Source organism: Charadrius vociferus, unplaced genomic scaffold, assembly GCF_000708025.1.
Source record: "Charadrius vociferus isolate BGI_N301 unplaced genomic scaffold, ASM70802v2 scaffold278, whole genome shotgun sequence".
Classification (NCBI taxonomy): domain Eukaryota; kingdom Metazoa; phylum Chordata; class Aves; order Charadriiformes; family Charadriidae; genus Charadrius; species Charadrius vociferus.
The window spans coordinates 2,515,561-2,531,582 of record NW_009649705.1 but is presented as its reverse complement, the minus strand read 5'-3'; the positions used below and the strand labels follow the sequence as shown (position 1 = coordinate 2,531,582).

The following is a 16,022-nucleotide window of genomic DNA, read 5'->3' as shown; positions in this document are numbered from 1 at the left end:
AGATTCGGGCGACTTTCCCTTCCCGCCTTCTGCAGGGTTTGAAGAAGTTACTCCCACAGATGCAGAAATGTTGGATGAGACGTACCTCAACTTAGACATCCACAGGTGGTCAGGCATGTTAGACTTGGCAATCGCGGCTACGTCTCGAGTTAGGTGCCAGGTGTCCAAAAGCTGCGAGCTTTTGGCCAGCCGAGCTCCACAAACTGTTCTTCTTGATCTGGCCGGATCCTCACCAGTCTTCCCGTTTGAATTAAGCATTATCAAGCTGGAACGAGCTCCCTTTCTTGCATACAGACAGAAGTCGAGCTGCTTCTTAGTTTCAAAAGACAGCAAGTTTTAAAGTACTTTCCTTGTTTCATTTAACTCACTGCATCTTTCCCTTTGGGCATAAAAATTTCTTGTCTCCCTATTTCTCGTGTGCAGGCACAATGCACTTGCATGGCACTTGTTGTCATCTCATATTGCCCCAAACCAAATGCTTAAGAACTTCCTTACCACCATTTTTTTTTTTCATTCCTTCTCTAAAAAGTCTGGTAATTTGTAAAAAGCATTTTCATAACATTGTCTTTCTGTTGTTCAGTGACTCTCCTATAAACCAAATCACAGATGGCTGCCCATCAGATTATTTATAATTAACCCATCAGATTATTTATAATTAACCCATCAGATTATTTATAATTAACCCATCAGCAGACGCTCCTCACGTTCTCCAGAGCTACTTCAGAGTTCCCATCAGCAGTGAATCGAATAAGGAACTGCTATATTACCTACAACCTGTTGAATCTTTATCAGCTGCGACACTTCACCGTGGCTGAATGGAAAATCCTGGGCTTGTGCCTACACGCAGAGCAGAATTATTTCCTTGGAAGACAGAAACACTAAATTCTGATAAAATATTTTTGTAGCACAGCTTATGTAAGCAGCAGAGAATCAAATTGTCTTGCCACCGCAGGATGTAGGGATAGGCTGATTTTTCCCTTTTACCCCTCCTTTTTACCCCCCCCCCACCCCCCCATTTAGAAACAAGGCTTTGCATGACAGTAGAGAACTGTGCGCCTTTTCATTTTGTTTTTTTTCATTTGGATCCAGACTTGCAAGAAGTCTGGATCTGTCGTGCAGTGCATTACCCCTTTGTCTTTGAAAGGTCTTGCCAAAAAAGGTCTTTATCCCAGCACAGAAGACTGTCCTACATGGAATGCACCCATAGCCATTCACATTACCACCAGTGCTGTAATTTAAAAAAAAAAAAAACACAACACAAAACCCAACCCCTTTTCTCTGCATTGCTGCAAAGTGACAGTTACCTGACACCTACATAGTATTACTGAGTGCAGTAAGAAATCTGGCTTAGATTCTACAAAGAAGTGGCACTTAAATAATTTTCCTATTTCATACATGTTCGTAAAGTATTTTACATGACAAATATTCTGCACAGGGCTGATAAGGAAAGGATAGAGGAGACTGGGCAGACACGTACTCTCAGTCCAGATTTCCTGGAGCAACAGTCCCTGCCATGAGGAACGATTCCTCCTCACCGGGAGGGTTACAGAGATCATGTAAGAGCACATGCCTGTGCTGGGGCTTGGGGGGGCGGGCAGAGCAACATTATTTAGGTTATGATATCAGATACTACTTGGCAGCAAACAGCTCAAGACCTTGCTTGAGTCCATGTTACATGAAGGTTCTAGAAGGAAACCTCAGGAGGAGGGGGAGTAGCCCTGTAGGAAGGAAAAAAGGTTACCTCTTGCAATGTAACTTCTTTGGGATGCGAGGACAAACGACCAAAAATATGGGAACACCTGTGAAGTGCACCCTGCAAGAAACTGACTATTAATAATTAGATTTTATTTTTTCCTTTTTTTTCCCCAGAAAGGTATTTCTGGTTAAGCTATCTCCCCTGTCCTTTCACTGACAGACCCATGTCACACAGCAGTGACAACAGCATCTCCAAGACTTGAACCTGATGACATAGACTACTGTCACTTTACGGATATATTTGCTGGTACTCTATGTCAGACCAGAGCAGGAACAGAGCATGAAGCAGAGTTTTTAAAAACATAGTTCTATTCTGCTAAGTAATAGCAACTTGTTACTCATAAGGCTTTTGTGTGTTGGTAGTTTGAGGTTTTTCTTTTTATTTTAGTCTATTGTATTTTTTTTCTATACCAATGGAAGTCCTCTTGCTGTAGCACAAACCATAGCCATATGAAAAAGTATAATCAGTTTTAACTGATATGAAAATAATTATTAAATTCCAATTGTAGAATCTCTGCTGCTGCCATTAATTCTAAGAAATGTCTTAATAGCTCCCCTCCCCCCCCCAGTTTTGTCATTTTTAGGGCTGGCAAACCAACCGCATGTTTCATTTGGAAGGCAGCCAAGCACAAAATGCTTTACAACCATACCAGAATTACTTCTAGCTAACATCAACATAATCCAACTTCTGAAGATGGAAAATAATAGAAGTGGAAACAACTGTACTTGCAGAACAACCTGCAACATCTCATCTTCGTAAGAGAGGCTTTCTGCACTTTTTCTTTCAATACCAAGCTGTTCTCCTACAGACGCAGAATAAAACGTGCGTGAGAGGCCTGTGGGCTGGCTCCGTGGGCTAGGTGCATCACAGCTTCCCGAGACCTTGGGTCACGCGGTAGGACAGATTATCAGTCAGCCTTTTAAAAGCTTGCAGTCACTCTCTGAATTCAAGTACAGCAGTAAATTCTCATCCTCGGTTTATGGACTCCCAACTTTTTCTCTCTTGGAGATGCAAATCTTAGAAATATTACAGTGATACAGGATGACAGTGACTTCTTTGCATTTTGCCAGGCTTTGTGCATCCCTTGGAAGTAATTCAGGGACCACAAAGAGGGCTACAGAGTTCAGATTGAAACATGCTCGACTTAAGTGACCACTAGTCACTTAATACCATCCAGTGGTACTGACATTTTAAATGGATTTTAGAAATAATTAAAAAAATACCCAACCCTGAAACAGGATTACCAGTATCCATACCTTTGTACATTCTAATATCCCCATTGATTTTACTATGCCATATTGTCGCTGATTTATGCCGTTCGCTCAAAAAAATGGCCTGAGATACATGCTAACATACAAATTTGATGGGATCTTCTGGCCAGAACTTTCTCATGGTTGTGTTTTGTTCCCCCCCCCCAAAGATGTAAGCACTCTGCCATCACAAGAAGCAGGAAGGAAAATATATAAAATATATTTAGCAAAACCAGTAAAATTAAAGTGGAACAGAAAATGCAGTCAAGTAGCAAACATTATATACAGCAGCAGATTTTACAGTTTTTCCTACACATACCTCGGCACTTATTTCACACACTCTTTTTAAGGAGGAAGAAAATAGAAATAAGCTAGCGTTAGAAAGAAGACTTTTTTTTTTCCCCCCCAGGACAGTAAATGGGGTTTAGCACTGTTGTTTGCTTTTGAAACTCCAATTCAGACTATATATACCTCCAAGAAAAATAAGAGAAGGACACCACTTTCTCAGTCCCTAGAGTAAAATTACACTGTCCTCCTTTTACAGACTATACTGGTATCTTAAATAGTTACAGGATCTAGACATTATCTGGCCATCTGAAGGGATGTAGGTAACAAACATTTTAACCAAGATACAAAACAGGTATCCGATTTTTCCAGCTTTCCTGAGGCTGAGTGAATTGTTTAAATACATGTGCGCTTATCAAAATCCATGTTACAGTACATTTTTAACAGTAGTTTGTTAAGAAATCATGAAAGTGCATAACAGCCTAAAAGCAGGCAAAAAGTACTTCAGAAGAACAGTCTTTCCTTAAAGTGGCAGAAGAATGTTAAGCCTTCCCCAAAGCAGTGCTGATCTCATGTGAGGACATCAGTGATCTTCCTAAAGACTCCACAGTGTGGTGGTGGGGTTTTGGCTTTGGGTTTTTTTTTCTGAGTCACAACAATCATTTGAATGAACAAAAGACCATTAGAAGTATCGGTGCAGTTCTACAATTAATGCAAATGTCCTGACAACTTATAAAACCAAGTTATGAATGAGACTTTCAAATCAATACTTCTGTTGGAGTCTAGTGACGACTTCCATTCAGTAAACACCCAACACAGAAATTGGAAACCGTTTGAATATGCCACAAACCCAAACCGCATCATCCAAAACAGTAAGTTGAAGCAAATCAAACATGCACGCCTTCGCGACCACAAACAGTAGGCCAGACACAGAGGGGAGGAAAAAGGGAAATACATCACACCCAAAGCTCTGCCTTACTTGCAAAGGCAACAGTGTCAGAGAAATCAAATCTGGTGACATCTCAGATGTTAAGGTGAAAACAGTTGTTCCGTGAGATTCAAATATAGATGGGAGAAAAACTAGTAACGAGTTACACGTCAGTCACAGTGGGTAACTTCAGTGTTCTATTCCGAGACGTAGATTTGCCTGGAACGTTTCCCAAAATAAAGATTTTATTATTTAATTAACAAAACTCACACCAGTAGTATCGCATTTCATACAATTCCAAAATAGAACTCTCTCTTTTCCCTCCAAAAAACTGTGCCGATGGAATGGCAGGTTTTTACTAATCCTTGTCAGGATGACAGGGGTTACCACCTTATGGAATAACACTTGTATTAGGGATTTCTTTTTTTCCTTAGACTAGCTTTTTTTTTCCCCTCAAAATCAGGTTGCAAACTTTTTACTTTCTCCCCCTCCTCCTCCCCTCTTCCAGTTCTTGTACGACCTCCTCCGCGGTTGACCTGCCAGACAAATTCCACTCGGAAGGCTGAGCTTTCCTACCTTTCTGCTCATAATACACAGCAAATCAACGAAGGGGAAAAAACCCACCTCCAACTCCACCACTCAGGACTGAAGCAAATGAAAGTTTCATAAAGGCAAAATTGATGGGTTTTGCATACGCTTACACACAAACAAGTGTGAATAAAGACTTTGTACCCAAATCATTCAAGTTTATTCCAGACCCCATATTTAAGGTAAAGCAGAATACTTCAATTTTCTACATGAAAGGCTCTTGGATATGCTGCTGTTAATCTTGCCGGCTGCTTTCAGGGATTTGCTCAAAATTACCTTAAATGTTTCTGTCCTTCACCAAAACGCTCACTGAACTAAACCAGGCCAAAATACATACATAATTGCAGTAATTTTACTTCTGAAACCAGTAAAATTCTAGTGACACATATGGCCAAGATGCATAGCAAGCTGTCACCACCATAATTGTTGCGTAGTTTTACTTTCAGGATTTGTGAAGCTTTTTTTCCCCCACTTTTTTTTTTTTTTTAAAAAGACGTGTGCAAGAGGGGAACAATAGAGACTAGCTGTTGTTTATCCAAATGTAGTTTACAAGAGTGGTAGTTTATCCATTGTAATTGTATTATAGCACATTAGGAACTGCTGCCTTTAACTGAACTTTTCTGACACACACGAAGTAACATACTGTTGGATGTCCCGTACATGTCAACAGATTATGAGCCCGGAGAATATTTCCGTGCCACATATCATCAGAAGCTGTTTAGATTAAATCTACCAAAAAAAATATTTTTTTTTGGAGACCCAGAAATCAAGTGTTCCTTCTGGGTAGACAAACACCACTAATAACAGTGACCTGAAAAGTCACCATTAAACTTTTTTTTGGAGGATGGGGGAAAAGATTAATTTGATTATATATTCACAGCCACTTCTGGTAATTGCAGTCCACTGTGAGATACTCCCATTGCACACCCAATCACATTGGGTTTTTTTTTCTGTTGATGGACAAACTCCTGCCTTAAGTGATGTAAATTAAATTTACCCCATCAATTTTAACTGAATTACTGTACGCATTCACAGTAGTCAAAGAGCCTGAGTTTCATAACGTTCCTATTTTTGTTTCTACCATAAGGAGATAAAACAAATTCTATTTCAGAGATGCAACAGAGGTGATATTTTAGGAAAATATTTAAAAAGAACACACACAAATCACACATGGCCAAAACAAAATAATAAAAGTCTTTAGTGGAAAACAATTTTATCCTCCTCCTGCTTATGGATCTTAATAATACAGAAAGTGTTCATTTCAAAATTGAAAATTCAGTTGTGATAAGGCTTGATAACATCGCCATTTCCCAAGTCTTATTGCAACAAATTGTGAAGTATTTCTATGCAACTTTGCATCATCTTCAACTGTACAGGTAAAGCAATACTTGAAATCAACTAGCACTTCAATCCCTGTGTTTTTAATAGATAAACTCAACGTAGTACTGAATTATACATTTAAAATATTTACAGACTTGACCAACAGCAGTACTAGCATTTATTGCCTTAAAACTGCATGTTCACTGCATGGAGCTTCCTTATTTTGCACAAAGGGAACAAATAAAAAAGGATGATTTTTTTTCCTAATTATAAACTCTAGAATGGTTCAACGGGAGACTGAAACGTGCTGGGGAATGCTATTAGAAATGATTTTATCAATTTCAAGTATCAAGCTGTAATAGATTGGAAAATCACATGGGTGGTACCTTTCCCTTGAGGTTGTAAGGGTCTTCCAGATCTGTTCTAAGAATGGCTTTAAAGGACAGGAAAAGCAGGATAGGGAAAGGGAAGAAATAGAAAAGCAGAATCTACTTGAATTCACTGAGGGGAAGGGACAGCCAGGGATATCTTATTTCTCAGTTGCTAGGGCCCCAAGAAAGCTCATACTGAAAAAACGGTCTTGTAAGACAGCCAAAAGAGCTGAAGGCTCTAGAGCAAACCACACTTTGTGATTTGCTTCATGATTAGTGCTAGAAAGCATTAATCTCATTTGCTGCAAAGAGGGCATAATCTATTCATATTAAAAACAAATTTGGGGGGGGATGGCGGGGATGGCTCTTTAAGTTTTAATCCATATCATTAGGCTTTGGTTACACTGAGCGACTGGAACAGCTATGGGAGAAACGGGTGGTGTTCGTTCCTTGCAGAAAAGTGTAAAAAATTAAAACCAAACCAAACAAAAAACCCTACCGCCACAAGTGGCACTTGTCAGAAGCAGAGGCACCAAAGCCTGAATAACTAGCAACTGTCCCCTCACTGTTTAGACCAGAACCGAGGCACACTGGTGGGGAATCTTCTCTTATTTCAGAAGAAGCCACCACTTCAATTGGCTGTAATTGAAATAACTACAATTTACAGCAAGCATTACTGTACCGCAGTAGACCGCTCTTGGGGAATACTGCACCACTGCTGCCTCTACTGGGCTCTGTAATTATGAAAATCTTCTGGTTTTGTTACAGTAAATCTTACACCTCACAAAACTAAAATGAAAATATTTCATATTTACATAGCATCTCAGATCCTCAATGCATTGTATAGGCATAAGCTAATCCTCACAACAGCCCTGTGAGGTAGGTACGTATTACTGCTATTTTAACGGTGACAGAGTTCTAACGACTTGCCAATAGCCACAGAGGATCCAGTGGAAAAACTGATACAAAATTAGAGGAGCCTGGCTCCTACTCCTGCGCTTATATTCATCAAGCTACTTCCATAAAAGAAACACCCCTTCTTATGTAACTATTTAACCGAAACTGAAATTACTTGAAGTGTTTTACCAGAGAAATGCTGCAATTTGTATTTTCAATCGTTTCACAGATCACAAATCAGAATTTGCTTCACCTTTAAAGAATTAGACTTTAAATGGACAACTGACTGCTCTGAGCGAGCTTACTTTCTACAACTACATGGCTTAGATTTACCCAGGTACATACTGGGGCCTTCGCGTGCACTACGCACTATCGAAGAGATGACTCTGACTCAACCCCCTCTCTTTCAACTAGTAGGATTTGGACATGCTGAGAAAACAAGTTTCTCATTCCTGAGGAAAACGGTGAGCCCTTTATCACTAAAGAGCGAAACACAAACCTCTGGGCAATAAGCAGCAGATTCCGGCGGTAAATTCAGTGAAGATAATTAAGGCATAATGCACATGAAAGTGGAAGTTTCATGTAGTAGTAGTCCACTTCTCCCTGTCATGTGTATCTGTGCTTTCAAGAAGGTCTTGAATTTCATGACCCAACTAGATGGTCACGCTTGCCAGCATCGAAAATGATAGGTTGAACAACAGGAAATTATTATGCCAGCAATAGAACTAGCTATTACAATGGGGAAGGAGCTGGAAAAATGGGAAAGAAGCTACTTGATTTCTAGTCTCAGAATGAAAACACTGGAACAATAATCTGTTTTAACAAAAAAAGTCTACACAAATATATTTGTTCCAATTATATCATGCAGCATTTATCATTCAGTTGGAGTTGCCTTTTTTTCTTCAAACAAACCAGGTGCATTTTTAGAACCATTATTCACTTTGCACAGTGAATGGAAAATCAATGCCATGATGCTATTAAAATTTCAGAACACTTATGTGGAGCCAGCTCTCAATGTTCACTGAAAATGGTCTATGGGTCTTTCCTACGGACTTGAATGAGCTTTTGCATTTAGATTTACAGCAACTGGATGTGTAGAAGATCAGAAGATCACTGAAGGATTTTTTTTTTTTTGGAAGGGATATAGAAGCCAAATAGTTCAGGTAGAAGCAGCCACCTAGCCAGCAGGAGTATGAATTAATAGAACTTATTGCCAGAATCTTTTGCAACAACTTCATACATGTCACTAAGCAGAGACGTCTTTGCATTTGCTCTAAAAGAAACATAAAATGGCATGGAAAGATCCCTGTTGAACATATGAGAATAGAAGAAAAATTAAGAAACAAGAAAGGAAGAATGTCGTCTAGCATCACATCCGGCAGGAAAATGACAAAAAAAATCCCTTACCAGGACAGCTTCCCTTTAACATATAATATTAATTTTAAATGAATGGCAAAGGAAAGTTTTAAGCAACCTTCAAAACTAGTCTTTGAAAGTAAGTGTTCATACTTTAGCAAGTCTTAATAGTGAAAAGATGCTGTGCGTCTCTGCTTGTTACAACACAATGGGCCTGATTAGAAAAGCAATGGGTATACACGTTTACTTTGTCCTGAATACTAACTCAATTTGTGCTCCCATTCATCAATCACCATATTCAAGAGGATTTCAAAATTTCAAAGTTAATAAATATTTTTAAATAGTGAGCCAGCTTTAGGATTAAAAAAATGACAGTGACAGAGCTAGTTACAAAAGAAACGATGACTGAGAATATCAGTTATTCAGTCAAATCCAAAAAGCTTGAAGGTATTTGCTATGACCTCTTTGAAGACTTTGGCCTAGATATTTGACATGGAGCACATCATGACAAACTAGCAGCTCCTGCTGCCACTTACGCTCCCAGGCTTTAATGCCCTTCATCTGAAAAAAATGAGGTTTCAGAACTGCTACCCTATCCAATGTACAAACTCAGAGAAACTCCAGAAGCAATTTCAAAAACGTTGCAAAACCCAGAAAAATTTTTAAAATCAGCCATCAGAACAGTTTAAAAACAGAAGTATCTGCCAGGATCATTATCTTTTGTGCAAGAGCACAGTCAAGAAATCTTTTAAAGAAAAGCATTAGAGTTTAAAGAAAAAATTGAGAGCAATACTCCTGTTCTAAAATACTATGCAAATGGTCTTAGAAATAAAATACTAGCTGGGAAAGTACATTATCTAACAAGTTTTATGGTCACTTTTTAATGTGTAAATCTGCCCTAGCCCAAGTTTTCACATAAATTAAAAAAAGAAAAGTATAATGAAGAGATGGCATTTTTGGCCTTGTGGATCCATGCTTAAGACAGATATGGATTTAACTAAAAAATAAAAAAGCCTTAGATCACTTATAGCACAGTATTATAGATTTATGTCTTTTAAAAATTCTGGCTATTGTGACTAATTTTGAGATGAATAGCTGAAGAATGGCACAGAGTTGCAAACATGATGCTATACACAGCCATGTAAAGGTGTATACTGTACATTTTATATAAATTCTAAAAACACATGGGAAATATTTAACAGCATAATCTAGCAGAGTCTTAAACAAAAGGGCCCACTTCTGCCTCCACGTATTTCCACAAAAACCAATTTTACTAGACATGCAGCATTTGCGTTTGCTTCAGTTTTCTCTGGCTCACAACTGGAGACAAAGCAGGCTTTGCTTTTGTATTCATGTTCTGCTCCCCCTTGTTGGTCCATTATACTCGGGGCACTATATTCTGCTGTCGCAATAGCTAAAGTGCTGATATAAAAACCGAGCAAGAGCAGAGCAGCTGGGAGGGCTCTGCAGAAGTGGAGCTAGATTCAGCAAAATCAAAAAATCCCCCACAGCACGACACATCCCAATTACCTTTCTTGACTTGAGCCAAACAAATATGGCCCTCGAGTAAGAGGGTTTGATGCCCCTGTTCTAGCATAATTGTTTTAGCTAATGCCCCAACTTTAAAAAGTTTGCCAGTAATTTACACCTTTTGAGTTGTTATTGCTTAAGCAAACAGTTCAGTGTAGAAATACATTGCAGTTGCGTGCAACTCGGGTATGAATCAAAATAGATACTGAAAGTAAAACTACACATGAACCTTGCATTAGACACTCATTCCAAAATGACACGTCAACATGAAGGGCTGCAACAGGTACACAGCAGCTTAATGCCAACATCCTAAACCAACCTACACTGAAGAGTCAAATCTTGCCTTAAATTTCTTATCTAAAGTATATGAGCTTTTTTTTTCTTTTAAATTAAGGCAATGAAATGGCTACAGTTCCTAAAGTTCATTTTAGGGGAACAAAAATATACACCTTTTTTTCTTCTGAACTTTAGGCAGCAGAACATAATGTAAAAACCTGCACTGCATTAAACATGCAATGTCAAGTCGATGTAGAAAACCAGAACTAAACACAAGTTAAAATACCATTTGGTTTTTCTTCCCCATTGGAACACAAACTCAAACTTTAAGAGAGGAAAAATAAAGCTTAAAATCAGCTAAACTGTTTAGAGCTTTGTATGTATCTGCATCACACTCTAACATGATTTTGGGTAGAAAAGAAATCCGTATGTTTATCTGGCCACTCGTATTTTAAACCAGCGGGGGTGGGGAGGTGGGGGGGGAAGGCACTGAATTTATTTTTCATTGTGCCCACATCTGTTTGCACATATATGGAAAAAATTTAAATTCAATTTTTGTGTTCATTCTCTCCCACACACAAGTATGACAGATTGCAGCTAACACGTAATAGCAGAAGCTGATTCAAAGTTGACCTCTCCTATTCCATTGTGTTATGTTCAAACTTCCAGGCTCTCTAGAATCTGAGATGGCTGCAAAGAACCCAGAGACAGGTACAAGATTTAGTCAGCATTCAGCATTTCTCAGTGCATTTTGCAGAAAGGGTCTAAATTAGGCATAGAGTTTTGTTGTTTATTTTACACAGAGAAGTCCACCAACATTTGCCATAAATTCTTCTAAACTCTTTAAGAAGGTCATCTTCTGCTTACGGTCCAGTGTAGGAGGAGTGCTGCTTGCAGTAAGCTTGTTGAAGGCATCTGCTAACCGTTGGTAAATTACTGGATCTTGTTGAGTTGATAGCAGTGTTTCAACTAGCTCTGAATATTCAGCCTGTTAAATAAACAAGAATCTTATTAACTTAAGTTGCAGATCTTGTATCTATTTTTTTTTTTTTCTCTCATCAGGACAAAATCCAGAATCAAGGCTGTGACAGAAAACTACCAGTACCTCTCCACCTGTTCCCCAGTTTCACTGACTGGGGTACCAGAAGCGACTATGGACCTGCAGCCTTTCACCTACCTCTGAACCAGAGAAAGCCCTTCAATCAGAGCAGGTTTTTTAGTAGGGCTAAAGGAGCCTTTAGAGCTAGGTACAGTGCTTTGCAGCGCAGAGTAAGAAGAAACTTTAAGGCACACCCTTCAAAGTGTTTTCTGGCTCTTAGCATAGGCTTAGTCCTGCAAAGCCCATTTCTCTTTCTTCGCACCTGCCCCACATTCAGCATGCCGCATCAACCATCTCCTCCCACAGGTTTTCCCTTTTCTAGATTCCCTTCCCTGGGACAGAGAGCTTTGATTCCTTTCTAAGTTTCCCACTTATTCTCATGCTTACTTGGACAGAAACAGAAGACAAAGCAGCATGGCAAACATGACTAAAAGGACAGCAAAAGACTGTTGAGAGTTTTGAGAAAAGTGGCAAACTGACTGTAACTGGTGCCCGGCTCACCTGCGGTGGGGAACACCTGGCTACCTACCATGCAGCAGCACAGCTCCCGGGGACTTAGCAGAGACTATGGAAGCTGGTGCAGCAGGGGATGAGATGGGGCCCTAAAACCCTGCTGGGGGCCAGGATCTGGGCTGTTATTATGGACAGACTGCTGAGGATCATCCTCAGCCCTCAGTCTATCACTGCTTATTGTTCACCCACATGGCCACCAATGACACTGCCAAGGGGCACCTGGAGCAAGTCCAGAGCGACTACTGAGCTCTGGGAGCAAGGGTGAAGGGCATGAGAGCCAGCATGACAGTCCCCGCAGTTCTACTGGTGAAAGGTGTGGGTGGGGGTAGATGCAACATGAAGTTGCCACCTGTGGCTGGTGTCACAGGGTCTTTTCGTCTTACATGATCATGAGTCCCTCTTTGAGGGATGCTAACAAGAGAGAGGATCCGTATCACAAAGTGGCTTAGGCATATCTTTGCCAGAGGCCTGCCAACCTGGCAGGAAGGGCCTTAAAGGGCACATTGGGGGATGGTGGTAACAGCTTGTAGATAAGTGAAGAGACAGACACCAAGAGTAGTAAGAACGCAAGGAAGTGTGATGGGTTTCAGAGTGCTCATCAGGAAGGATGAAACAGATTGAAAAGAGGCCAACCTCAAATGCCTATGCAGAAATGCGTTCAGCTTTGGAAACAAACAGGAAGAGTTAGAGCTCCCTGGGCAGACACAGAGCTGCCACATCACTGCAGGCACTGAGATGCAGTGGGACAGGTGGCATGACTGGAGTGCTCTGATGGACAGCTCTTCAGAGAAGAAGACAGAAGCTTGCCATTTATGTGAAGGGGCAGGTCAAGTTATGGATGCTTTTCTATGGATTGGGAAACAGTCCAGTTGAGTTCTTATGGGTCATGATCAGAGGAGAGGTGGTAAAGATGGTGGGAGCTTGTCACAAATCACCAAAACAGGGTGAGTAGTGGACTGAGTCATCTTCAAGCAATTTAAGGAAATTTCTAGAGCAGACTTATGAGAGATTATCTCCTTGACATTTGCTCAAATGCCAGATGAGTTGGGGTTGTTTATCCTGGAAGAAGAGGAGGCTCAGGGGAGACCTTACCACCCTCTACAACCACCTGAAAGGAGGTTGTGGAGAGGTGGCAGCTGACCTCTTCTCCCTGGTGACAAGTGATAGGGCGAGAGGAAATGGGGTTTTGATTGGGTATTAGGAAAAATTTTTTCACTTAAAGGGTTATTAAACATTGGAATAGGCTGCCCAGGGAGGTGGTGGATTCGCCATCCCTGGAGGTGTTTAAAAAAAGGGTACATGTGGTACTTGGGGATATGGTTTAGAAGTGGTTTTGTCAGGGTAGGTTAATGGTTGGACTAGATGATCTTAAAGGTCCCTCCCAACCTCAGCAATTCTAAGATTCTATGAGACACCCAGGGGTGACTTAGCATCTGCTACTCACAGCTAGGAAGAGCTGGTCAGGAATGTGGTAATTAATGGCAGCCTTGGCCACGATGATCATGAAATAGAGGTGTTCAGGATCCTTAGGAGAGCGAGGAAAGAGGGCAGCTGAGTACAGACTCTGGACATCACGAGAGCAGATTTCAGCTTATTTAGGAGACTGGTGGGTGGGATCAAGCTCTGAAGACAAAAGGAGCTCAGGAGAGCTGACAGATCTTTAAGGACAACCTCTTCCAAGCAGAGGAATGGCCTGTCCACATACTGAGGAAAACGATATAAACACATCAGGACACTGACCCAGCTAAGCAGGGAGTTCATGACTCATCTCCAGTGCAAGGAGGACACATGCAGGAGACAGAAGCATGGACAGCTACAAAGGAAGAAAACAGAAGCATTGTCTGGACAAGAACAATGACAGAAAAGAGAAGTTCATCTAAAGCTGAATTTGGCAAGGGACATCAAGGACAACAAGAGCAGCGTCTACCAGTACATTTACAATAAAAGAAGGAACAGGGAGAATGTGGGTCCTACTGCTGAATGGAGCAGGTGATTTAGTGATAACAGACAAAAGATAAGGCTGAAATACTCAATGCTTTCTTTGCCTTGATCTTCACTGACAGGTTTTGCCAGACCTTTATGACTAGAGACAGAGTTCAAGGAGGAGAGGAGCTAACAGTAGTTAAGAGGATCAACCCAGAGATCTCTTGAGAAATCTTGATATATGCAAGCTCATGAGACCTGACAGAATCCATCCAAGGGCTCAGAAAGCTGGCTCATGTCATTACAAGGCTGCTCTCTATCATCTTTGAATGACTAAGAAAATCATGAAGCAAGTACTCCTTGGAAGCTATCTCTGGGCATGCGAAAGAAAAGGACTGAGAACAGCCAGCATGGATTTACCAAGGGTAAATCATGCTTTACCAACCTGTTTTCTGTGACGAAATGACTACATCTGTGGATGAGAGGAGAGCAGTGGATGCCTGATCTTAGCAAATCTTTAGCAGTCTTGCACAGCATCCTTGTAACCAAGCTGGGATTTTATTTTCTAGATGGGTGGACTACTACATGGGTGAAAATACATCTGTGTCATCAGCCTCTAAAGGATTGTGGTTAATGGCTCATATTCCACCTGGAAGCTGGTTACAAGCAGCACTGAGAGCTCTCATCTGGGCCTTGTCCTGTTAAGTATTTTAGTCAGTGACCTAGAGGAGGAGAGGAAATGCACTTTCCTCAAGTTTGTGGATGAAACCGAACTGGGGAGTGCAGCCAACACATTCAAGGGCAGGACTGACATTCAGAGACACCTAGTCAGGCTGGAGGAATGAATTTCATGAGGTTCCTGTGAGTTCAATAAGGACAAAGTTCTGCAGCTGAAATAAACTAACCCTCTGCAACTATACAGACTGGGAACTGACAGGTTGGGGAGCAGGTTCTGCTGAATAAAGGACCTGAAGGTCCCGGTGGACAGCAAGCTAAAGTCAGCCATGTGCCTCGTCAGCAATGAACACTAGCAGCATGCTGCACTGTATTTACTATTTGTCTTTATACAGCACTTGTTAGATTAGATGTGGAATAATGTGTCCAGTTTTGGGCTTCTTAAAACAAGAAGGATATCGATGAACTTGAATGAGTCCAGTGGTGGGCCACCAAGACTGTCTGGCAGGTGCTGAAAGCACGTGAATTATAAGGATAATAAAACATTCAACAGGCTGCTCAGAGAGGCTTTGGAATATTCACAGAATCACAGAATGGTCAGGGTTGGAAGGGACCTCTGGAGATCATCTAGTCCAACCCCCCTGCCAGAGCAGGGTCACCTACAACAGGTTGCACAGGACAGCGTCCAGGCGGGTTTTGAATGTCTTCAGAGGGGGAGACTCTACAACCTCTCTGGGCAGCCTGTTCCAGTGCTCTACTACCCTCAAAGTAAAGAAGTTCCTCCTCATGTTAAGATGGCACTTCCTATATTAAACCTTGTGCACATTACATCTTGTCCTATCACTGGGCACCACTGAAAAAAGACAGTTCCCATCCACCTCGCACCCTCCCTTTGAGTATTTGTAAGCATAACTTCATCTTGGAAGTTTCCAAGACACAGTTGGAAAAGTCCTGAGCAACCTGATCTGAAGTCAGCGTTGACCCCACTTCGATCCAGAGGTTGGACTACAGACCTCCTGAGGGTCCCTTCCAACCTGAATGATTCTATGATTTGCCAGACACACAGTAACTAACCACTCTCCTTTAACAAATTACTGGTTTTCAGGGCGTAAGTGCCCAAATGCCGTACCTGATGCAAACACACTAATGTGTAGAATGCTTCACCTGCTGCAGTTGTCATTTCTGTGTTGTGCTTCTGAAGTACCAGCATATCAAAGACCATCTGAAATCACAAACCAGAAGCAGTTATGGAAGT

At 41.0% G+C, this 16,022-nt stretch overlaps 1 protein-coding gene across 1 annotated transcript in view; it reads right to left on the bottom strand.

Annotated features, from left to right (window-relative positions):
• Positions 1 to 10,857: 10,857 nt before the first annotated feature.
• The window catches only part of XPO4 (exportin 4), a 55,438-nt gene continuing 50,273 nt past the window's right edge, over positions 10,858 to 16,022 (bottom strand). The window contains exons 21-22 of the mRNA XM_009890624.1: positions 15,897 to 15,989; positions 10,858 to 11,545 (exon numbers count right to left, since the gene is read on the bottom strand). Coding sequence (XP_009888926.1) covers positions 11,348 to 11,545; positions 15,897 to 15,989 — 291 coding nt within the window. The 3' untranslated portion in view covers positions 10,858 to 11,347. The remainder of the gene's footprint in view (positions 11,546 to 15,896; positions 15,990 to 16,022) is intronic.